Here is a 26,400-nt window from a genome sequence, read left to right on the forward strand (position 1 = left end):
TAATACATATGGCTTAGGCTAATGCATGAGTCTTAAGCTTATGCATTAGCCTTGAAGCGGTGAACCGTCACCTTACATAGGATGAATATGATTCTCATTACAACAAGGTTTGGAAGCTCTCTTTGAAAGGGTGCAAGATAAAGGATGGATTATTATTTTTAGAGGCCATGCTTGGCAAAACATGGCAAGCAAGTACATTCCTAAAACCATAATCTCTTTGTTTTTTCCAAACTAAGTTTCACTTGTGTTAGTTTTGTCATGTTTTAGGACATGTTACTACAAATGGTATGCATGTGCAAGTAGAATGTGATGGAAATGTGAGAGAAGAGGGTGAAGCTCCAAGTGATGATAATAATTAGAATACGTGAGATTTTGCTTGTGTTTTTGTGAAGATGATGACAAGGAACATCACGTTCATGAAATGAGGACCTTGATGTAGCCCCCAACACCATAGATTTTCATTTTGCTATCTTTTTATTTTTCCTAGGAGGCATTACTCTTTTTGCTCCAATCCGAAATGTATTTCTTCAGCGATAAAAACTATATTTGGTCACTCAGCCATGGATGGGTGTTGTATACTTTATCATCATTTATATATATATATATACACAGTCAGTGTGATCTTACATTTATATCTTTTTATTTATTTTATTATGTAAGTATACTCTATCATTACGTACAAGTTGAGAAGGTAAGATATGCATGCAAGATCTTTTCTCATAACTTCTCATGCATAAGAGCTCAAATAAGCTCTTATGCATAAGCTCTCATATGCAAGAGAGCTTAAAGAATCTTATGCTTTATGCATAATAGATTGAAGCTCTTAACTACTATCTCTTGATTTTTTTTAAAAATGGGCAATCTTGGGAGTTTTGTAAAAACCCTCCAATCTGTCCCAATTTTATTTTTTATTTTTTTGCAGGTTTCGTGTCTCACTGCTAGCAACATTTTGAGCTGCGGAATATTGTTGACTAGTAGCGAAATATGATTGCCCCCATCAACTATCACTGCCCACCAATAGCGAAATATCACTACAATAGTATTTCGCTCTATTGCGATATTTCATTGCTAAAAACGTTGCTGAGTAGCGCTCCCACTACTACAACGCAGATAGCAGCGTTTCTAGCAGCGAAATGACCATGACATTTACCAAGGCTTATAGTTATAAAAACACTACTGTACTGTCATTCTATTGTAGTGATAAAAACACTACTGTACTGTCATTCTATTGTAGTGATAGTCTTAGCCGAGGGAACTTAAGTGGATCTAAAGAATATCAAGCCCATTGTCACTTAGTCACGCGAGACCTTGTGATATACATGATTTTTTTATCATTCTTAGGATTATGCAGCTATTATATGAAATTACACATCCACTAATAAATCTCCTAAAGAAGGCTAAAAATTTTCATTGGATCAAAACATATAATAGATTCTTTCAAGCTTTAAAAGAAGCTCAAAACCATGCCCATGAGCTATAACTTTTCTTAGCTTTACTAGATGATTCTTTGCAGTTGTGACTCATGTAATTGGCTATTGGATTGAGGCATGTCCTAATGTAGGATGGTCATAACCTAAGGGGATTCACTTTAAGAATATGTGAAATAGCACGAGAGTTCAATAGAAAACTTTATTTCTTTTTTTGAGATAAATTTATAGAAATATATTTATAGAAGGGTATTATTTAAAAGATTTTGAAAAAACATTGTGTTTATGTAGAAAAGGATTTATTTTATTTTTACCAAATTCATAGGATAAGGGATTTTATATATAGGACTTGAAGGTACGTGATGTATATGGTTTTTATATAGTGACCTCCCCAAGGTAATTGGCTAGCTTATGAGATCCGCAAGTTGAATGAAAAAATTCTAACAAAAGTTTAAAATAGGTGTTTGCAGATAGAATCGCGTTCGCCTATCCTGTAGAGTATCTTTGAGTGGCAGCTAACTATAAACACTTGATCCCAATCTTCTTAAAACCTATCATCTCTCTTCTGTTGATCCCTATTGACTCTATCCTGCCCTAGATGCCAATAAACTATTTCGGATACTTGATGCAAAATTTAATCCCAATATTTTTCCTCCTGGATCTCTTATTAACCTCCCTAATCAGCTAGCATCAATCTATCATCCCTAGACATTCCCCTATGTTTTGTTGATCTCCACCTACCACTAATCTAACTGGTTGTATGTCTGTCGTATCCTCCTAGCCCTTGAGCTACCTTAGCCCTTAAAGATATGACTCCAAAGACACTTTTTTGTCAACAACCGACTACTACTGATAACTAATCTGACGTCTAATTGCTAATTACTGACAGCTGACTCAACTCAAATAGACTCTCTCAGCTCTGATTTCTCGAAGACCTCGAAACCCTCTAAACACTCAAAAACCAAACCAAAATATGACCCTCTGGACATCCAGTTGATCACTATCAAGTCATAGCTTCCCAAAATGACCAATTTGCAGACAACCCAATTTGACTTCTATCACACTTCAATCTGTCTCATTAGGCTCAGGAAAACTTCCCTTGTATCCAAAATTATTAGAACTAACTCTTTACTTCATTCAGTGACTCGTTAGACACATAGCTGCATGTACCTGTCACCCTTTTGACCCTTTTTGACAGCATTCTCTCAACAGAAGATGACTTTTTCTATTAAAAGGGCAGCACATACCCTCTAGATTGGCAGACACTTCTTCATAGGTGCTCTATATCAACTAAAACAAATAGAACAACTCAAACTAGCTCCAAAACACAAACACTCATAGACTATGTCATAGGTATAAGCTTCAAACTCACTATTCTATTCACAAACAAAGGGAGACTATGTCAACATCCCTAAGATAATGGGTTCAAAGTTGTCAAGCAAAACACACTGAAAACTTAGGGCTTTTATAGGTAAGCTCCAACAACTATTCTAACAATAGTGAATACACTGACTCAAGCTGCATGCTTCTCCCCTAGACAGACTCTATTCAACACACGAATGATCTACAATACCAACAATTGAGCATATATATATATATATATATATATATATATGTGGAGGCACAGGTGAAAGTGTGCGTGCATGTGTGTTTATATATGTGTATGCATAGATGCATACACATATGCACACACATGTATGCACATATGCATATAAGCAAAAACTTTATGCACCAGCAATGCGTGGGTCACCTACTTGTTACACATAAGCAAGTCACAAACAATATACAAACACAAATATTCTTCTCCCAAAAAAGAAACCAATAGGGCTCTAAAAAAAATGGGTTCACGTTATCCTTGAGCCTGCTCAATTTTTAAGAAATCCACCTCATCTTGAGTGGAGAAGAAAAGTGCAACCACCAATTTTTCAAAAAATAGTAGCGATTGGATGAAATTATAAAGAAAACTCTTGTTCAAAACTTTTTTTCCCTCTTCAAGCCATGATGAGAAGGAATAATGTGAGGTTCAGTCAAAAATGTTTTTCAAACATTGGAACCCAATATAAAGTAACTTAGTTATCTCAAAGAGAAATTGAAGTCACCCAAAGTCAACCATTATATAGTTATTTCTATTCTCATGTGCTAAGTTCAAAATTTCTCCCCTCCCACCCTGTAAGGGGTGCAATTAAAGGACTCTTACCCCATAAGGGGTACAATTAAAGAAACAAACCTCTCATAATAATAAAAATAAATGCATGTAAATGAGTGCTAAACTCATCCGATTCCCTAAATGATAGGATCTTGGTACAAGGAGAAATCTCTCACCATTCACTTACCTTTCAAAGTATAATTGAATGGCATGTGCAAATAAATCAACCATGCTAAAAGCATATGAAAGCACATAAAAGCATGAAGAAAATAATACAAGGTAAAGAATTAGGTGCAATCTGTCAAGTGCCACCCCCTCTCCCTGCCCCCCAAAAAAAACATGAGTGGCTCCCCTTCTTCTCACATGCGGGTATTTTTTATATTTTTTCCAAAATAGTCCAAGGAGCCATAATTAACATACCTTACAAAATTGGTCTTATCTTTTTACAAAAATAACTGTAAGTCTTGTAACTAAGGATACAACTATAAATAATTACACTCACATGTGTACAAAATATAACACACCCTAACTAAACACAAAATGTGTAGCCAAATCAATAAAGTAACTTTGCATGACATCGTAAATGATAAATATGTCCTATGGATAATCCTTCACCCATACAACATCCTATTTAGCTCCATCATAGTACTATTAAACTGATTACTCAACAATGTTAACCATGTTAGTCACATACAATCAGTTGGGCTCCTCACACAATCAATCCCAACATGTTAGCATATGATAAGCACAATCATTATCACCAATAAAACTAGCTTAGTATATAAGACAGAATCACCCACAATACTAATAGGACTAACATGGCCCCAATGTGCATAAATGGTCCATAAAACCTTGGTGCCAATTACAATATTAGATTGTTCTTGACACTCATGAGACATATCTTTTCAATTCTTAAAATAACATAATCACCTTCTTTAGAATATGTGGCTTTTTGTTTCTTGTTTTCTTATTTAGCATATGCTTCTTGAGATTTACATGTAGCCGAGTGTTCTTATTGAAACATGTTCTCAAAATCTTAAGTAAACTCATCATTAGCCTCTACTTTATAAGAAAGGCGAGAGGTTGAATGGGTAAAGAGTTCCCATAAATAATCTCAGATGGTATGTGGTCCATAACTAAATGAGATACATTGTTATAAAGTAGCTAAAGAGAAGGTGAATGTATTTGTCCCAAATTTTAGGTTGGGATGAAACATAGGCTCTAAGTAAGTCCACAATAGTAGTATTAGTAACTTTTGTTTTTCCATAGATGCTAGATGAAATAAGGTTGTGAAATCTAACTTAGTGCTTAAGTTTACACCAAAAAAGATTACAAAACTTAGAATCACGATCAGATAGAATGACCTAGGGTAAGCCATGATGTACAAAGATTTTGTTTATAAATAAATGTGTCCAAGTCATGTCATAATTACTATAGAAATAAGAAAGCCTATAAAAAAGCCCATTGATATCTACTCCCATGGTTCATTAGAATGGGTAATGGGATCAATAGGCCTTGAGTTTTACAACTATTGATCTTATGATAAGTCATTCACTCGGCAAAAAATCTTGCTACATCCTTTTCATCTTAGGCCCATAAAAATTTATAGCCACATCATGTATACTCCTCTATGACCTATATATTTTGATTGATGCATCTCCTCTAAATAATGTATTTAAATTATCATGTGTGATGCACAATATTTTCTAGAAGGAAATATATCCTTAATTATAGAGGTATTCACCATTAGGAATCCATTGAGTTCCAAGGCTCCATTAAAAATATGAATCTTCATGACTTCAAAGGGTAAACTCTCTATGTGGCAAAGATATAATTGATGCTTGATGTTTTACATAGAGCATCAACTCCATTATATTTTCCTTTAACAAGTTAATATTATATCATTCGCTAAAATTTTTGAATAAAAGAGACCCATTTGATGTGTCTTACCTGAAATCAAGGCTTGAGAGAAATTTTCTAGTACTCTATTGATTAGGATCTCAGAATTCATAAGATAATGTTTCAAAATCCTGAGAGCATGTACTATAGTAGTTAAATCCTTGTCATATGTACTATAGTTACACTCTATTCATTTTAACTTGCGGATCTCATAAGCTAACCAATGACCTTGGGGAGGTAACTATATAAAAAACCATATACATCACGTACCTTCAAGTCCTATATATAAAATCCCTTATCTGTGAATTTGGTAAAAATAAAATAAACCCTTTTCTATATAAACTTACAATGTTAATCCTTTAAATAATACCCTTATGTTAATTTATTTCTGTAAATTATTTCAAAAAATAAATACCTTTTTTTATGCTAAACTCGTGCTATTTCATATGATCATCCTACATTAGGACATGCCTCAATCCAATAGCCACTCACAACTACAAAGAATCGTATAGTAAAGCCAAGAAGTTATAACACATGGGCATGGTTTTGAGATTCTTTTAAAGCTTGAAAGGATCTATTATGTCTTTCAATCCATTGAAATTATTTAGCCTTCTTTAGGAGATCTATAAGTGGATTTGTAATTTATACAAAGTTCTTGAAAAAATTTCCTATAATACCTGCATAATCCTAAGAATGATAAAAAATCATGTATATCATAAGGTCTTGGCTAAGTGACAATGGGCTTATATTCTTTAGATCCACATGAGTGCCTTTGGCTGACTATCACTACAACATAATGACAGTACATTAGTGTTTTTATAACTATCACCCACTTTTTGCGCTCATCTCATTTTACCATACGTAAGCAGGGAGAGTTAAAGAGTGAAAGACAAGCTCTATTGTTATTTCATATTCAAATTTTAGTGTAAAAAGAGAGTAGTGTTGTAGGGAGGCCACTTACAAGCTTGATTTTTTTACGGGCACTCTTGCCCTTCAAAATTAATAGTTTGGTGAAAATTAGCAAGTTTTTTGGTATTTTAGCGTAAAGTTTTATGGGAATTTTAAATTTTTACAATTATTTTACAGCCAAAATGCTAAAAAATGAGTGATGCCCATCGACAAAAAGCAACTATGATCACTTATTTGATGAAATGTATCTCTCTTTCTCTCTATCATTATAGTTTAAAAATAGAACACCACTTTAGCTTACCTTCAGTTATCCTCTGAATCTCTGCTGGATACATTCTGACACCTTACCCTCCTCAACTTGAATCACCTTATCCCCCTCTAAATTGTCTCCTTAGGTCATATATGACTTAGAACAACCCTGATCTTCAACCCTACCTCTTTAGCTAACCTTCTGTAATAACAAGTTGACCTAAACTAACCCTAGCCACCCACTACCTGACATATACACACACCCTCCACATGTACACGTGTGGATATGTGTACACGTATATATGTGTGTGTGAATGTGCATGGTCGTATGTGTATCCATGGGCATATGCAAGTGCACAACTATGTGTGTGTATGCTTACGTGTGTCTATACGGGTTTGTGTATATGAGTGTGCATGAGTGCATGCAAGTGTGTGTATGTGTGTGTGTTTCCCGTACGTGTGGTAGTGTATACATGATCAATGATTATATCACACTCTAAGTATTTCCTCTTGATCATGAATTGGAGGTGTCTCTTCATAAGTAGGATGTGAAGGAAGTGGTCCTCTAAATGGTTTCGACAAAGTAATGTGGAAAGAATTGTGAATGTGTAAGTGTATGGCAGATCTAATCAATACACAATATTTTTGGTGGTCCTAAATGGTCCATAAAACCTTGGTGCCAATTACAATATTAGATTCTTCTTGACACTCATGAAACATCTTTTCAATTCCATAATTACACTCTATTCATTTTAACTTGCGGATATCATAACCTAACCAATGACCTTGGGGAGGTAACTATATAAAAAACCATATACATCACGTACCTTCAAGTCCTATATATAAAATCCCTTATCTGTGAATTTGGTAAAAATAAAATAAACCCTTTTCTATATAAAATTACAATGTTAATCCTTTAAATAATACCCTTATGGTAATTTATTTCTGTAAATTATTTCAAAAAATAAATACCTTTTTTTATGTTAAACTCGGGCTATTTCATATGATTAAAGCGGATCCCCCGAGGTCATGATCATCCTGCATTAGGACATGCCTCAATCCAATAGCCACTCACAACTACAAAGAATCGTCTAGTAAAGCCAAGAAGTTATAACACATGGGCATGGTTTTGAGATTCTTTTAAAGCTTGAAAGGATCTATTATGTCTTTCAATCCAATGAAATTGTTTAGCCTTCTTTAGGAGATCTATTAGTGGATGTGTAATTTATACAAAGTTCTTGACAAAATTTCCTATAATACCTGCATAATACTAAGAATGATAAAAAATCATGTATATCACGAGGTCTTGGCTAAGTGACAATGGGCTTACATTCTTTAGATCCACATGAGTGCCTTTGGCTAAGACTATCCTCAGACTATCACTACAACATAATGACAGTACATTAGTGTTTTTATAACTATCACCCACTTTTTGCGCTCATCTCATTTTACCATACGTAAGCAGGGAGAGTTAAAGAGTGAAAGACAAGCTCTATTGTTATTTCATATTCAAATTTTAGTGTAAAGAGAGAGTAGTGTTGTAGGGAGGCTACTTACAAGTTTGATTTTTTTACGGGCACTCTTGCCCTTCAAAATTAATAGTTTGGTGAATATTAGCAAGTTTTTTGGTATTTTAGCGTAAAGTTTTATGGGAATTTTAAATTTTTACAATTATTTAACAACCAAAATGCTAAAAAATGAGTGTGATGCCCATCGTCAAAAAGCAACTACGCTCACTTATATGATGAAAATGTATCTCTCTTTCTCTCTATCATCATTATTTAAAAATAGAACACCACTTTAGCTTACCTTCAGCTATCCTCTGAACCTCTGCTGGATACATTCTGACACCTTACCCTCCTCAACTTGAATCACCTTATCCTCTAAATTGTCTCCTTAGATCATATACAACCCTGATCGTCAACCCTACCTCTTTAGCTAACCTTCTGTAATAACAGGTTGACCTAAACTGACCCTAGCCACTACCTGAAATATACACACACCCTCCACATGTACACATGTGGATATGTATACACGTATATATGTGTGTGTGAATGTGTTTATATTATCCTTAATGACTGTAGCTCACGTACCTTCACCCTAAGACTATGTGTATATCGATTCTATGTGTGCATGCGTATGATTGCGTGTGGCGACAATCACATGTGTGCATGCACCATGTGTGTGCTTGTATGTGTGTGTGCCTATACATATATATGCACATGTATGTCTCTGTGTGTATGTACGTAAGACAATGTGTGTGTGCATGTACGCAAGAGAGAGAGAGAGTGTGTGTGTGTGTGTGTGTGTGTGTGTGTATCTATGTGCCTATGTGTGGATCTATGCATGTATGTGTATGTGTGCACATACGCTTGGTGTGCATGTATACATGTATGCATGTGTGTATGTGTGTGTACGTTCAAGTGTGTATGCATGTGTGTACGTTCAAGTGTGTGTACACGTGTCTCTGTGTTGTGCATGGTCGTGTGTGTATCCATGTGCATATGCAAGTGCACATCTATGTGTGTGTATGCTTACGTGTGTCTATACGGGTTTTTGTATATGAGTGTGCATGCAAGTGTGTGTATGTGTGTGTGTTTCCCGTACGTGTGGTAGTGTATACATGATCAATGATTATATCACACTCAGTATTTCCTCTTGATCATGAATTGGAGGTGTCTCTTCATAAGTAGGATGTGAAGGAAGTAGTCCTCTAAATGGTTTCGACAAAGTAATGTGGAAAGAATTGTGAATGTGTAAGTGTATGGCAGATCTAATCAATACACAATATTTTTGGTGGTCCTAAATGGTCCATAAAACCTTGGTGCCAATTACAATATTAGATTCTTCTTGACACTCATGAGACATCTTTTCAATTCTTGAAAGAACATAATCACCTTCTTTCAAAATTTTATGGGCCTAAGATGAAAAGGATGTAGCAAGATTTTTTGTCGAGTGAATGACATCATAAGATCAATAGTTGTAAAACTCAAGGCCTATTGATCCCATCACCCATTCTAATGAACCATGGGAGTAGATATCAATGGGCTTTATTATAGGCTTTCTTATTTCTACAGTCATTATTATGACATGATTTGGACACATTTATTCATAAACAAAATCTTTGTACATCATGGCTTACCCCAGGTCATTCTGTCTGATCGTGATTCTAAGTTTTGTAATCTTTTTTGGTGTAAACTTAAGCACTAAGTTAGATTTCACAACCACATTTCGACTAGCAACTATGGAAAAAACAAAAGTTACTAATACTACTATTCTGGACTTACTTTGAGCCTATGTTTCATCCCAACCTAAAACTTGGGACAAATACATTCACCTTCTCTTTAGCTAGCTTATAACAATGTATCTCATTTAGTTATGGGCCACATACCATCTGAGATTATTCATGGGAACTCTTTACCCATTCCAACCTCTTGCCTTTCTCATAAAGTAGAGGCTAATGATGAGTTTACTTAAGATTTTGAGAACATATTTCAGTAAGAACACTAGGCTATATGTAAATCCTATAAGTCATTCACTCGGCAAAAAATCTTGCTATATCCTTTTCATCTTAGGCCCATAAAAATTTCTAGCCACATCATGTATACTCCTCTATGACCTATATATTTTGATTGATGCATCTCCTCTAAATAATGTATTTAAATTATCATGTGTGATGCACAATATTTTCTAGCCACATCATGTATACTCCTCTATGACCTATATATCCTTTTCATCTTAGGCCCATAAAAATTTCTAGCCACATCATGTATACTCCTCTATGACCTATATATTTTGATTGATGCATCTCCTCTAAATAATGTATTTAAATTATCATGTGTGATGCACAATATTTTCTAGAAGAAAATATATCCTTAATTATAGAGGTATTCACCAATAGCAATCCATTGAGTTCCAAGGCTCCATTAAAAATATGGATCTTCATGACTTCAAAGGGTAAACTCTCTACATGGCAAAGATATAATTAATGCTTGATGTTTTACATAGAGCATCAACTCCATTATATTTTCCTTAACAAGTTAATATTATATCATTGGCTGAAAAATTTGAATAAAAGAGACCCATTTGATGTGTCTTACCTGAAATCAAGGCTTGAGAGAAATTTTCTAGTACTCTGTTGATTAGGAATTCAGAATTCATAAGATAATGTTTCAAAATCCTAAGAGCATGTACTATAGTAGTTAAATCCTTGTCATATGTACTATAGTTACACTCTATTCATTTTAACTTGCGGATCTCATAAGCTAACCAATGACCTTGGGGAGGTAACTATATAAAAAACCATATACATCACGTACCTTCAAGTCCTATATATAAAATCCCTTATCTGTGAATTTGGTAAAAATAAAATAAACCCTTTTCTATATAAACTTACAATGTTAATCCTTTAAATAATACCCTTATGTTAATTTATTTATGTAAATTATTTCAAAAAATAAATACCTTTTTTATGTTAAACTCGTGCTATTTCATATGATTAAAGTGGATCCCCCGAGGTAATGATCATCCTGCATTAGGACATGCCTCAATCCAATAGCCACTCACGACTACAAAGAATCATCTAGTAAAGCCAAGAAGTTATGACACATGGGCATGGTTTAGAGATTCTTTTAAAGCTTGAAAGGATCTATTATGTCTTTCAATCCAATGAAATTGTTTAGCCTTCTTTAGGAGATCTATTAGTGAATGTGTAATTTATACAAAGTTCTTGACAAAATTTCCTATAATACCTGCATAATCCTAAGAATGATAATAGAGAAGCATAGGAAGCGGTACGAGAGTAAGAGCTTCATCTACTCTTCCCCCTTTGTGTTGGCTACTACACCCTTGTCGGAAGCTCTTCGGGAGGCACCGGAAAATGAACTCTAATTAAGGATATTTCTTTGCGAGAGCAGAGCTTAAGGGAAACTAAACTATTCTTTGGACATAATTTTCAGGTCGAAAATGCGTTTTAGGTGCATCTAGACCTCTGTTTTTCATATTGTAGGCGTTCATGGGCACTGCAGGTAAGTTTTGATTCTCTGCAGAATTCTATTTTTGGTACTGCAAGAAGGGCTATTGGTTGTGGAGATACTGTGTGTACTGCAAGGAGGTATTACAGTTTCCATTGGGTGTATGTACGCACATTTAGGTCACCGGTTATGATAGTTAGGGTGCAATATAGTACCACTACAGAGAATACAACAGGTGTGCAGGTCAAACAAAATCATGTATATCACGAGGTCTTGGCTAAGTGACAATGGGCTTATATTCTTTAGATCCACATGAGTGCCTTTGGCTAAGACTATTACTACAACAGAATGACAATAAATTAGTGTTTTTATAACTATCACCCACTTTTTGCGCTCATCACATTTTACCATACGTAAGCAGGGAGAGTTAAAGAGTGAAAGACATGCTCTATTGTTATTTTGTATTCAAATTTTAGTGTAAAGAGAGAGTAGTGTTGTAGGGAGGCCACTTACAAGCTTGATTTTTTTACGGGCACTCTTGCCCTTCAAAATTAATAGTTTGGTGAAAATTAGCAAGTTTTTTGGTATTTTAGCGTAAAGTTTTATGGGAATTTTAAATTTTTACAATTATTTTACAGCCAAAATGCTAAAAAATGAGAGTGATGCCCATCGTCAAAAAGCTACGATCACTTATATGATGAAATGTATCTCTCTTTCTCTCTATCATTATTGTTTAAAAATAGAACACCACTTTAGCTTACCTTTAGCTATCCTCTGAATCTCTGCTGGATACATTCTGACACCTTACCCTCCTCAACTTGAATCAGCTTATCCTCTAACTTGTCTCCTTAGGTCATATATGACTTAGAACAACCCTGATCTTCATTCCTACCTCTTTAGCTAACCTTATGTAATAAACAGGTTGACTTAAACTGAGCCTAGCCACTACCTGACATATACTTACACCCTCCACATGTACACGTGTGGATATGTGTACACGTATATATATGTCAGTGAATGTGTATATATTATCCTTAATGAATGTAGCTCACGTACCTTCACCCTAAGACTATGTGTATATCGATTCTGTGTGTGCATGCGTATGATTGCGTGTATGGTGACAATCACATGTGTGCATGCACCATGTGTGTGCTTGTATGTGGGTGTGCCTATACATATATATGCACATGTATGTCTCTGTGTGTATGTACGTAAGACAATGTGTGTGTGCATGTACGCAAGAGAGAGTGTGTGTGTATGTATGTGCCTGTGCTTGTATGTGTGTGTGCCTATACATGTATATGCACATGTATGTCTGTGTGTGTATGTACGTAAGACAATGTATATGCACTTGTATGTGTGTGTGCCTATACATGTATATGCACATGTATGTCTGTGTGTGTATGTACGTAAGACAATGTGTGTGTGCATGTACGCAAGAGAGTGTGTGTTTGTATCTATGTGCCTATGTGTGGATCTATGCATGTATGTGTATGTGTGCACATACGCTTGGTGTGCATGCGTGTGCATGTATACATGTATGCATGTGTATGTATGTGTGCACATACACTTGGTGTGCATGTATGCATGTGTGTATGTGTGTGTACGATCAAGTGTGTGTACACATGTGTCTCTGTGTTGTGCATGGTTGTGTGTGTATCCATGCACATATGCAAGTGTACAACTATGTGTGTGTATGCTTACGTGTGTCTATACGGGTTTGTGTATATGAGTGTGCATGAGTGCATGCAAGTGTGTGTATGTGTGTGTTTCCCGTACGTGTGGTAGTGTATACATGATCAATGATTATATCACACTCTAAGTATTTCCTCTTGATCATGAATTGGAGGTGTCTCTTCATAAGTAGGATGTGAAGGAAGTGGTCCTCTAAATGGTTTCGACAAAGTAATGTGGGAAGAATTGTGAATGTGTAAGTGAATGGCAGATCTAATCAATACACAATATTTTTGGTGGTCCTAAATGGTCCATAAAACCTTGGTGCCAATTACAATATTAGATTCTTCTTGACACTCATGAGACATCTTTTCAATTCTTGAAAGAACATAATCACCTTCTTTAAATTTTTTATGGGCCTAAGATGAAAAGGATGTAGCAAGATTTTTTGCCAAGTGAATGACTTATCATAAGATCAATAGTTGTAAAACTCAAGGCCTATTGATCCCATTACCCATTCTAATGAACCATGGGAGTGGATATCAATGGGCTTTATTATAGGCTTTCTTATTTCTATAGTCATTATGACATGATTTGGACACATTTATTCAGAAACAAAATCTTTGTACATCATGGCTTACCCCAAGTCATTCTGTCTGATCGTGATTCTAAGTTTTGTAATCTTTTTTGGTGTAAACTTAAGCACTAAGTTAGATTTCACAACCACATTTCGACTAGCATCTATGGAAAAAACAAAAGTTACTAATACTACTATTCTGGACTTATTTTGAGCCTATGTTTCATCCCAACCTAAAATTTCGGACAAATACATTCACCTTCTCCTTAGCTAGCTTATAACAATGTATCTCATTTAGTTATGGACCACATACCATCTGAGATTATTCATGGGAACTCTTTACCCATTCCAACCTCTCACCTTTCTCATAAAGTAGAGGCTAATGATGAGTTTACTTAAGATTTTGAGAACATATTTCAATAAAAACACTAGACTATATGTAAATCTTATGATAAGTCATTCACTCGGCAAAAAATCTTGCTATATCCTTTTCATCTTAGGCCCATAAAAATTTCTAGCCACATCATGTATACTCCTCTATGACCTATATATTTTGATTGATGCATCTCCTCTAAATAATGTATTTAAATTATCATGTGTGATGCACAATATTTTCTAGAAGGACATATATCCTTAATTATAGAGGTATTCACCATTAGGAATCCATTGAGTTCCAAGGCTCCATTAAAAATATGGATCTTCATGACTTCAAAGGGAAACTCTCTATGTGGCAAAGATATAATTGATGCTTGATGTTTTACTTAGAGCATCAACTCCATTATATTTTCCTTAACAAGTTAATATTATATCATTGGCTACAAAATTTGAATAAAAGAGACCCATTTGATGTGTCTTACCTGAAATCAAGGCTTGACGGAAATTTTATAGTACTTTGTTGATTAAGAATTCGGAATTCATAAGATAATGTTTCAAAATCCTGAGAGCATGTACTATAGTAGTTAAATCCTTGTCATATGTACTATAGTTGCACTCTATTCATTTCAACTTGCGGATCTCATAAGCTAACCAATGACCTTGGGGAGGTAACTATATAAAAAACCATATACATCACGTACTTTCAAGTCCTATATATAAAATCCCTTATCTGTGAATTTGGTAAAAATAAAATAAACCCTTTTATATATAAACTTACAATGTTAATCAACTTACAATGTTAATCCTTTAAATAAAAACCCTTATATTAATTTATTTATGTAAATTATTTCAAAAAATAAATACCTTTTTTTTATGTTAAACTCGTGCTATTTCATATGATTAAAGCGGATCCCCCGAGGTCATGATCATCCTGCATTAGGACATGCCTCAATCCAATAGCCACTCACGACTACAAAGAATCATCTAGTAAAGCCAAGAAGTTATAACACATGGGCATGGTTTTGAGATTCTTTTAAAGCTTGAAAGGATCTATTATGTCTTTCAATCCAATGAAATTGTTTAGCCTTCTTTAGGAGATCTATTAGTGAATGTGTAATTTATACAAAGTTCTTGACAAAATTTCCTATAATACCTGCATAATCCTAGGAATGATAAAAAATCATGTATATCACGAGGTCTTGGCTAAGTGACAATGGGCTTATATTCTTTATATCCACATGAGTGCCTTTGGCTAAGACTATCACTACAACAGAATGACAGTACATTAGTGTTTTTTATAACTATCACCCACTTTTTGCGCTTATCTCATTTTACCATACGTAAGCAGGGAGAGTTAAAGAGTGAAAGACAAGCTCTATTGTTATTTCATATTCAAATTTCAGTGTAAAGAGAGAGTAGTGTTGTAGGGAGGCCACTTACAAGCTTGATTTTTTTATGGGCACTCTTGCCCTTCAAAATTAATAGTTTGGTGAAAATTAGCAAGTTTTTTGGTATTTTAGCGTAAAGTTTTATGCGAATTTTAAATTTTTACAATTATTTGACAGCCAAAATGCTAAAAATGAGTGTGATGCCCATCATCAAAAAGCAACTACGCTCACTTATATGATGAAAATGTATCTCTCTTTCTCTCTATCATCATTGTTTAAAAATAGAACACCACTTTAGCTTACCTTCAGCTATCCTTTGAACCTCTGCTGGATACATTCTGACACCTTACCCTCCTCAACTTGAATCAGCTTATCCTCTAAATTGTCTTCTTAGGTCATATATGACTTGGAACAACCCCGATATTCAACCCTACCTCTTTAGCCAACCTTCTCTAATAACAAGTTGACCTAAACTGACCCTGGCTGACTCTCAGCTAACCACTACCTGACATATACACACAGCTATATGTGTGTGAGTGTGTATATATTATCCTTAATGAAGGTAGCTCACGTACCTTCACCCTAAGACTATGTATATATCGATTCTGTGTGTGCATGCGTATGATTACGTGTGGCGACAATCACATGTGTGCATGCACCATGTGTGTGCTTGTATGTGTGTGTGCCTATACATATATATGCACATGTATGTCTCTGTGTGTATGTACGTAAGATAATGTGTGTGTGCATGTACGCAAGAGAGAGTGTGTGTGTGTATCTATGTGCCTATGTGTGGATCTGACTTTCCCTATTTACTATTAAGTGCATGGTAAGCGCAAGGTCTGGCCTCTATTGCTAGTCTTAAGCAATTGTGTACACTAAGTTCGTAGACTTTACCTATTTTACATTAAGCTCATGTTCTAGTGCTATCTCACAAAACAAATAAATGCCAATTCACTGTGGTGGCAAGTAAAATGGCAAAGTGCCTAATGGTAGGTCGGGCGAGCAAAACCATGTTAACCAATGAAGACATCGACTCGACATGATTTGGAGCATCCTTGAGTTAGCCACCACAGGACGAGTGAGAGCCCCAAGAGGGATGTTATAGGAGATCTCTATTACTATTGGGGTGAAACATGGTTGCCCTTTCTCTTTAGCCTTTTCATTGATGAGATCTCGAGCTTCATTATCAGTTTTAGAGGCAGGCCAGTTGCTTCACTTTTGCAGGCATACTCCTTCCTCTCCTACTCTATAATACTGATGACATTGTGCTCATATCAAATTCAACTGAGGGGATTCAAAGACACTTGGATGCTCTACAGGTTTCCTGTACACAGCGATATCTTACTCTACACATCCATATTACGCATACTCATTCCTCTCCTGCTCTATACAGATGGAATTTTGCTTATATATACTAGATTTAACCAAGGGGCTTCAGAGACACTTGGATGCTCTATAGGTTTTCTGTACACAACGAGATATCACTATTAAAACCTTGGTAAAATGAAGGTCATGCATGGCTTTCAACACCTCCTGCCCCTACACATCCTGATTGTATAGCGAAGCCCCAATGGAGATTATCCCATCATATGTGTACCTCGAAGCTACTTTTAATGGCCCTCACTTTACCAACCCCCATGACCAGCACACATTAGAGTGACATGAGAATATGCAACATTGGCCCTACTTGATCGATAATGCTTGTAGGCCCAAGAGCCAAGAAGCCTAGGAGCCCAGGATGAAGGGTTGGCTCTTCGACATCCACATCACACCAACCTTGATGTATGGAGCACCTTTCTGGTGGGGACTAGATCTATTAAAGTGGGATTAGCACCAGGTGGAGAGGCCCTAGGTCATGATGTTCTCTCACATGATTTGCAATAAATCATTGGTCCCACATGCAATCACATGTAAAGTTCACTATACTTGATGGTGGATGCACTTTTTTAGATAGTCAACTACCTTCTTTGCATTGGCACGATGAGCCCCGACAGATACCCAAGGCTTGCCTTAGATTCCTCTCACGAGAGCTCGCACTTGAGGGTGACATTAGAGCATGGTATGTCTCAGTTTCCACTTGGTTCAAGACACGGGCTCCACATGGACCACCTCTCCCACCTCTTCAATACACCTTGGACTCCCCTTTTCTCGAGCTCTCCCATGAGCCTCTACAACACATGGATTGCACCTTTAGAGCTCCCATTGAAGATACACTTTTATAGAGATTATTTCCTCGAGCTCATAGAGGATGGCTTTATCCAGCAGCAGCTAGGCTACCTGGGTATTCACATGTCACATGTCGTGCGGATATGGGTGGAGATAGGGTGAGCAGAGTGCAGAGATAAAGAGCTCATACTGAGACCTTAGGAGGAGAGGATCTGCAAATTATGTCACACTGGGGTTGAGACATAGGAGCAATATGCCTATCACTGCCTAATGTACTATGAGATCCGCGGGTGTCTCTTCGTTGAGGGCTGTGGCCCATTATCCAGGACCATGGATTCCTCAGACCAGTGGTGCTTGCTAGGACCCTTCCTACTAGAGCTTCGCAGACATGTGGATGCACTCCTAAGAGAGTGTTGGGGCAACCACAACCACCACCCCTCCTTCCTTGCCAGTCGACCATCACCAGTTTCTTCTCGAGACTGAGGGAGAGGATATCCACATAGTGGACCCCGTGGATCCACCATAGAATACCTTAGCTCTAGCCCATCCTCGAGGAGTCACTTTGGAATGGGCTTGCACGCTTTGATGTACCTGATGTCCCTAGCCCATGGGACACCAACCACGATCCTCCCATTAGCTCTAGATCTAAGACATGCTCCATTGCCATCACACCACCTTCCCACATACCACAAAAGGGGACCTCTCAGCCATACTAAGTAACCCCATGCTTGACATTCTTGAGAGAGGTGTACCCTCTATTGGAGGATGATTTGCCCCACATGCTTCATATTCTCTTGTACTCCATGATGAGAGTCTCTTGTACTAGTGCTTATACTCCATGATGAGAGTGTCTTCTTGTACTCCATGATGAGAGTCTCTTGTACTAGTGCTTATACCCCATGTACTTTCCCCATGATGATCATTGTATCAACCTCTACTTTCAAAAAGCTATGTTATTTGTACTTGTTTTGTTTTTCTTTTCCACGACGAGATATACCATGGATAGCATTGTATCACTTTGGTCTCATAGACCCATTGGGTCTTTAGGAGACGTTTAATATAACTCTCTCTCTCTCTCTCTCAAGCACACATGTGGGTGCTGGTGTGGAGCTTGATGGTACCTTGATCAGATTAGCACCACCCTCCTTTTTATAAGCACAAGGGATGGCCGTTGGGAGAGAAGTTACAAAGCAAATTCCACTCCTTGAGAAAAGTTCTTGTACATAAAAAATGGCCATCAATTAATTATTAAGAGGAGGAGAGAGACAACCATTACGTACACCCATACGTGTAGTCCCTTTCGAGAACAGATGCATAGCCTTGTATCCCTTCTGCCATTTCTTGTTCACATTGGGTGTTCCTCTCTTAGGAGCCACATAGGGTCTCTCTCTCTCTCTCGTAGAGGCCATGCATAGAGGGTCTTAGTGTGTTTTGTACTACAACTCTCTCAGTATCTCTCTCTAGCAATTGGACTCTCTCTCTTAGGAGCCACATAGGGTCTCTCTCTAGCAATTGGACTCTCTCTCTCATGAGTGCATCCAACAAGCAAGAGAGCCAGGGCCAAAGTGATGGGGGAGATCAAGGAGTGCAGTCCTCCAAGAGAGGAGGTGGTTAGGTGGCTACAATGCTGCTTGTCATTCTCTCTGCTTTTCTTGCATACTTTTTTGGAAATTCGGATTCTAAGGTTTTTCCTTAGGCGCTTTGAATAGTGCTCCTCTATCGGACATTATATCTTAGTTTTTTAATTTGCGTCCGTCCGTGCAGTGTGAAAAACCCTCAGATGGTCGCACTCAGGAAAACGCGAGCCGACGAAACCCTGGAAGCAAGCGAGGTGCGGCTATGGCGATGTAAGAGCAGACAATGCATTTAGCATATCATCAGACCTGAAAGGCAGTTTGCGGCGATGGGGATGGCGTACATTGTCTTGGAGGCCTTGGTGATCGCAGGGTCGCTGGCAGGGCTGGCATGGAGCGGCCTGTGGTTCCTCAACAGAAAACTCTACAAGGAGTACGAGGAGAAGAGCGCGCTTGTGCAGATCCTCTTCAGCATCGTCTTCGCGTTCTCCTTCAACCTCCTCCAGCTCGTGCTCTTCGAAATCATCCCCCTTCTCTCCAAAAGGTATCGATTGGATCACTCTCAATGGCATCTACATGAGCCTTTTTCTTGCATTTGGCCTTTTACACCTTTTCACGATTGGTTCTTTATGGCATTTACATGGTTCCCCTTTCCTGTCTGATCAGCCTTGGTTGTATAGTAAGCGTTCTGGTTATTGTTTTCTTGGCATTTACATGTGTCTTTATCATCAGTGCAAGGTGGATGAACTGGAAGATAGATCTTTTCTGTTTGATCACACTGCTCGTCTTTGTATTACCATACTACCACTGTTACCTTTCGCTTCGTAATACAGGTAAGTAAGAGAGCCCTCCTTCATTCAACCATTGCCTATATCTGGATCATATACATAATTGAAGTCATGCTAACTGGTATGCACTGGAGAGTCTTTAATTAATCTCCTGGCTCTGGGATATGAAGTTATCAAACGTGTGAGAAGCACCATTGCTAGATTTTTGCAGTTACTACAGCTTGAAGTTGTGGGTGTACCGTGTGCATCATGCACCTGCAATGGCTGCCCTAACATGTAATCGTTGTGAATGTGGCTGTCCAGGATTGGGAATCGAAAGAGCAGCTGTAGGGGCTGTTGTTTTTTTGCTCGCCTTGCTTTATGCATTCTGGCGAATGGGTATCCACTTTCCAATGCCATCACCGGACAAAGGTTTGCCATTTAACTTGTGGTGTGGAAGTTAACATGCCTTAATTGGAAATTTTATGCTTTCGAGAAGACCTTAATGTCATCAACAAACCGTTGGCATAATGTCTAAAGTAGTGGTAGATGCATTTAGCTATGCTAAAGCCATAGTTTATTGGTTGACAACTTGTGAGTTTTACTCATAGTAGACCCAAAGATGTGTAGGGTGGTAGGAGTAATGGTGTGAAATAAAAGCAAGTCTCAGCGTTTCTTATTGGATAAACGTTGTTGATTTTGTCTTGCCAGGTTTTTTCACAATGCCACAGTTACTTAGTAGAGTTGGAGTCATTGGTGTGACAGTCATGGCAATACTATCTGGTTTCGGAGCAGTTAATCTTCCATATAGTTACTTGTCCTTGTTTATCAGGTATCTATGTGAAAACCTTATGCAGATTTTGTTCATGCCCAGGTTGGGTTGTCATTGCAAAAATTATACACATTTGGATTTGGTGGTGTCAAATAAATATAAGAATTTTCATCTTCTTTGTATTGTGGGAGTGGTGTTTTGAGAAGCCTTTGTATGTATTCTGAACATTAATGGATTACCTATGAGTTTTTCATTTCATGACTTCTCTGGTTGGTGCTATTGTTAGAAGTCATCTCTTGTCTATTTGTATACACTAGGGCCTTTGTTGTGGGTGTGCCCGCCCTTATGAGGTGTTTTCTCATTTTTCCCCACTCCGTATTTTTCCCCATTTTTTCCCTATGTTTCTGTGGCAAGGGAGGCAGCCCTGAGTTGGCAGGAGGATCCAGTTGCTGGCCGACTGCATCAGCATGTTTGTGTTCCCATTCTAGAGCTGGCCGACTGAACTGGACAGGTCGTGGACCCTCAGTGCTGGCCGACTGCTGCTGCAGGTCGTGGATGTCCAGTTGGCTGCCCTACAGCAGGCCGACTGCTGGTGGGGGGCCATATAAATAGGCCCCCAGTCCCTTGTCATTTTTTGAGCAGAGTTACACGCCTCTATCTCTCTCTCTCTCTCTCTCTTGTGCTGTGATTTTCTGCACTGCATTTTGCTCGTGTTCCCAGATCTGGTCATCATCACCGCTGCGTATTCTGACATGGTATCAGAGCCTAGGCTCTAGATAGTTCTTGGGATTTGTGTGAGCAAGAGGGGGATTGTTGTGTTGCTGATCGGTGGATTGTTCGGGATTGTTTGGGAAGAGGAGAAGCAAGAGGACGGCGGGCTGATTTGCTGGACAGCCACTTGCATGTGTTAGTTCTTCTTTGTTCCTACCCACCCACCCTTTTCAGAGTACATCCCCACAATGGCAGATCTGTTTGAGATGGCCGAGAGGCATGTGAAGATCCCGACACTCCCCACGTTCCCGGTGGACCGTCAGTTGGACGGGAGCAACTACGGCATATGGAAGGTTATGATGGAATCTGTTCTGGAGTCTTACGACCTCGCTGATGAGTGGCAGTCTGGTAATGGCCACGTAAGTGTGGATACGCTGCAGGTGCAGGCTTTTCGGGACCAAATGGTGGATAGCTTGCCAGTAGCTGGCAGCAGCAGTTGGCAAGAACTCTCCAGTACTGATGTTGGTAGTTCTTGTGTTCGTCAGTCAGAGGAAATTGAACAGGTAACTTATGCTCTGATGTCTCGTAGTATTCGGGACAAAGAACATCCAGTAGATGAGGATGTTCTTTCCACGGGGACCTTTCGGAAAGCCAAGCAGGTGGCAGTTGATTACTTGCAGAAGGAGGTGGTTTCTCCAAGCTTTGTGGTTCCGGACTCAGAGGGGGTGGTTGACAGGTTTCAGAAGGCCTTGCGTGGTCTTCAGCAGGTTTCCAGGACTTGTTTTTGCACCGTAACAGGTGTTGATCCTTGTGAGCAGTGTGATGCCTCTTTGACTCAGAAGCAGAATGGTTCATTGTTTTGGTTGATGGACACCAGATTGGACGGGAGCTTCCTGATGAGGCAGTTGAGCTCATGGTTGCGGATGACTCTTTGGGAGGCAGGATTGCGTTTCCTGTGGTTTCTGCGGCATGCGAAGGATCATGGACTCTTGTACACAGGAGATGGGATTGTTGGATGGAGTCCGACTCCACGGTTGGAGTGACTCAGTTTGGGGAGGAGATCCGGACACGAGGAAGAGCCCATGTTCCCCTTCATTCATCTCATTATTCACCAAGAGCTCAAGCAAATCAAGGGCTAGACAAGCCAAGGGAGTTGCTAAACAAAGGGGTGGAGAACTGAAGGTCAAGGGCAGAGATTTCCCAGCCAAGAAAGGTCAAGAATTCTGTATTTTCTTTTCAGATTCACATCATCGTAATAAAGTAAATACACCATCCGTGGTGGGGGCCCTACAGAGGGTAGTTGGGACCCAATACTATGTCCTCTCCATCTCTCCCTCTCTCTCTATTTTCTGCACATCTCCTTTCAGTTTGTGCATTAATTTCCGTCGCAAAAAGAGTGCTGAATTCTGAGTATTGAAGTTACCGATTCTTCTCCAAAGCTTCCGCTTGTTACAGTGGTATCAGAGCCTACTTCAAGTACAAAGATTCAGCAAAGAAACCAGAAATTTCTCGCTCGTGTGGTTGGTTTTTAGACGCCGGTGGACCACCCCTTTCGGAGTGACTCTTGTCCCTCGAAGGACGGTTGGTTTTCAGCCTCAGGAAGCCTCAAGACATCTCCCACATAGTGGATGGTCAAATTGCGTTCCGGAAAGGAAGTGCATTTTCCTGCTATAGCGAGCTTCGACGACGAGAGAGACTAAGAACCATGGGACCCGAATGCACCAGGCAGCCCAGCAAGTGAGAGTGTCGCCTGTAGCTCGCTAGTGGGAGAACAAGAATCAGAGGCGCCTGAGTGCAGTTGCATAGGGACAAGGGATCTCCATGCTTCAAGCGAGGTGGATTTCTGAATTTCAGCTCTCCATCTTTTCCCTCTTTGATGTCACCTTTGCAGAGGAGGTAGGAAAGTGCCAACTCCCTTGGCTTCTTACCCACTTCTCGTGCCATGGTGTAATATGCGAAAGCTTCGGAGAAGGATCGGTACTTCAAAACTCAGAAATCAGCACTCTTTTCGCGACGGAAATTAACGGACAAACTGAAAGGAGATGTGCAGAAAATAGAGAGAGAACGGGGAGATGGAGAGGACACAGTATTGGGTCCCAATTACCCTCTGTAGGGCCCCCACCATGGATGGTGTATTTGCTTTATTAGAATGATGTAAATCTGAAAACAAATACAGAAAACTTGACCTTTCTTGGCTGGGAAATCCCTGCCCTTGACCTTCAGAAGTCCACCCCTTTGCTTAGCAATCTCCTTGGCTTGTCTGGCCCTTGATTGGCTTGAGCTCTTGGTGAATACTGAGATGAATGATGGGATTGTGGACCTCTCCTATTTATACTACTCTTCAGGGGCAGTCGGCCAGCATCATATTCCCACGACTGACCAAAATCAGCATTAAATGCTCAAATAAATCCCAATAAATGCTGCGTTTTTTCCCTAGCAAGCTAGGGAGGCAGGTGCTTGCTTCTAGAAGGCTGGGCATAGCCTTTGCCCACAATCCATGGGCTGGGCAGCCTGTATGGGCTGCCCCATACTTGCCCTACAGCCCTATGAAGGCTGTACCCTCCTGAAAATAGCCTTATTCTTGCCTGAGGACTGTCCTATAGCCCTTCCATGGCTGGCGGGTCCAGCCTGGGCCTTACTGGTCCACATGGGGATGGTTTCACACCATTCCCATGCCCATACTAAGCTCCGGGGTAGCCCTATGGGTTGGCTCCTTTTCCTAAACATAATCTACTGAGTGATCTGGCATCCGGTACCATACTAGATACACAGAACCACGGTCATCATTCTAGAGGGAGACTCACAACGCGGACTGGCACTGTTTCATGTGCAGGACAGTGCACATCTGACATTGGACGACTGAGATGGATCCCTGGCTGACTCGTCCCGGACTGGGCTCACATGGGACCAGTTCACCATCCCAGGTCCTACACCTTCTGTACAGAAATGTCTACTTGGCATCCAAGTGCAGGATGCACGTGACATCCCCTTTTGCTTAACTTGACGGAAGCTGCATAGCCTCCAAATATTCCGTCAATAATGTCGGATAGTCTTCGAAAAATTCTTTGTCGAGCGATACCGCTTCATGAGTTCCTCGGTCCTGAAACTTCGTGAGGAACTGTCGTAGTCTTCGGCCTGAGCCATGCTTGAAACGGTGCAGAAGGATCTGTTCTGGAACCATTACTTCTGCTTCATCCACAATGTCTGGTGCCGCTTCGTCTTTGACCTTTGTGTTGGATATGATAACTAAGCTATGAAGATTGATCAAAACATCCTCAAGGTGGATCAAAGATTGTACAAGACATCATGAATATGAGGGACAAAAATTGGTATATGCAGAAAATTGATATGAGATTAACACAAGAAGACACTAATTGCGATTAGAGGAACAGGAGATTTAACATAAACCAACTGTGTCATTAAGCTCTTCAACCTGTTAATCAAAGCTGCTAAATTTTCATTACTCTCCATGGTTAGATCAAAGAGTTGCATCTTCAAACTGATTTTGGAATGCTTTGCCTTTGCACCAAAAGTACGTTCTAATAATTCCCAAGCTTCCATAGCTGACTCAACATCATCAATATAATGAATAAAATCATCTTCTAAAGCAGTAATGATAATACCAAGTGCTTGTTCATCTTTTGCTTGAAGTGCAGCCGTTGTAGCTCTTGTAACTGCAGTAGAAATACCAGCTTCATCTTTAGTAAGTGGCTTGACCATACTCCACAGATTTTTCTTCATAAGGTAGCCCTTCACCTTGATTTGCCAGGTATGGAACCTAGTTCCGTTGAATTTGTCGGGGAATTTTGAACTCATGATGATAAAATATGATGATTAATATTGAGAACTTGCTCACATAGATGATTTAAGCCCAAATAACAAAAATATCATCAATATAACTCAAAATTGGTATCACCATATACTTGGAGCAGAAACTACAAAAAAGGGGTGATTGGAAATTTGCTTCGTACAGGAGCTACAATGCACCAAATAGCACAAGATTTGAGACACTAATTGTGATTAGACATGAACCATAATCACTTGATCACGACTTGTACCTTATTTAGAGACTCCTCTACTCTATTTTTAGTTGCATGAGTTGCATGAACAACATGCATCAACCATTTGTAGGCTTTACACACCAACCACTGACCACTAGCCTATCAACCACATTTAAATTGGACTAAGGAGTTGGGATTACATTTATCCAACACTCTGAAGGGGGTGGACCTGCATATGGCTTTAACCAACTGACATGAAATACATCGTGTATAGTCTAACTCGGAGGTAGCTTTAACTGCATAGACACCTCATTAATCTTTTTCCGGATGGGGAAAGGTCCGAAGCTCCCGAAAGACAACTTTGGGCATCGCTTGCCCACCTGTTTCAGTCGTTGCTTCATAATCCGAAGATAAACCCAATCTCCTTCTGAAAACTTCATATCCCTTCGGTCTTTATTGGCCTGTCGAGTGTAGGCCTACCAGCACTGGGACCGGAACGGGCCGACTCCCCCCTCAATATATGATATATTATTGGGGTAGCTCTACACCCCCATATGCAATGTTGTATTGTCACAACAGCTACTGGGCATTTGGAGTGGGTAGGGTCTGCATCAAAAATAACCCTCCATTGATTAATGGGAAGGCCACCATGTAAGAATAACCAAAAGAAGTGGAAGATGTGACTCCTCTATGAGTGCAAAAGTTTGTGTCTAGGCTAGTGTAAGACTCCTCTTGTAGACCCTACTGCAAAGAACCAATTGTTGACTGTCAATCCAACTCTCATCCAAG

General features: G+C 38.9%; 1 protein-coding gene across 3 annotated transcripts in view; it reads left to right on the plus strand.

Annotated features, from left to right (window-relative positions):
- The first annotated feature begins 19,538 nt into the window (after positions 1-19,538).
- The window catches only part of LOC147624086 (GPCR-type G protein COLD1-like), a 53,501-nt gene continuing 46,639 nt past the window's right edge, over positions 19,539-26,400 (plus strand). For all 3 annotated transcript variants that reach the window (XR_015269257.1, XR_015269258.1, XM_086820745.1), the window contains exons 1-4: positions 19,539-19,904; positions 20,093-20,193; positions 20,452-20,559; positions 20,839-20,959. Coding sequence is in view for 1 of the 3 variants with exons in the window: in XM_086820745.1 (XP_086676871.1) it covers positions 19,690-19,904; positions 20,093-20,193; positions 20,452-20,559; positions 20,839-20,959 (545 nt within the window). In the remaining 2 variants the exon portion in view is untranslated. The remainder of the gene's footprint in view (positions 19,905-20,092; positions 20,194-20,451; positions 20,560-20,838; positions 20,960-26,400) is intronic.

This window comes from Cibotium barometz, chromosome 26 (genome assembly GCF_041138505.1).
Source record: "Cibotium barometz isolate CiBa-2024 chromosome 26, ASM4113850v1, whole genome shotgun sequence".
Lineage (NCBI taxonomy): Eukaryota > Viridiplantae > Streptophyta > Polypodiopsida > Cyatheales > Cibotiaceae > Cibotium > Cibotium barometz.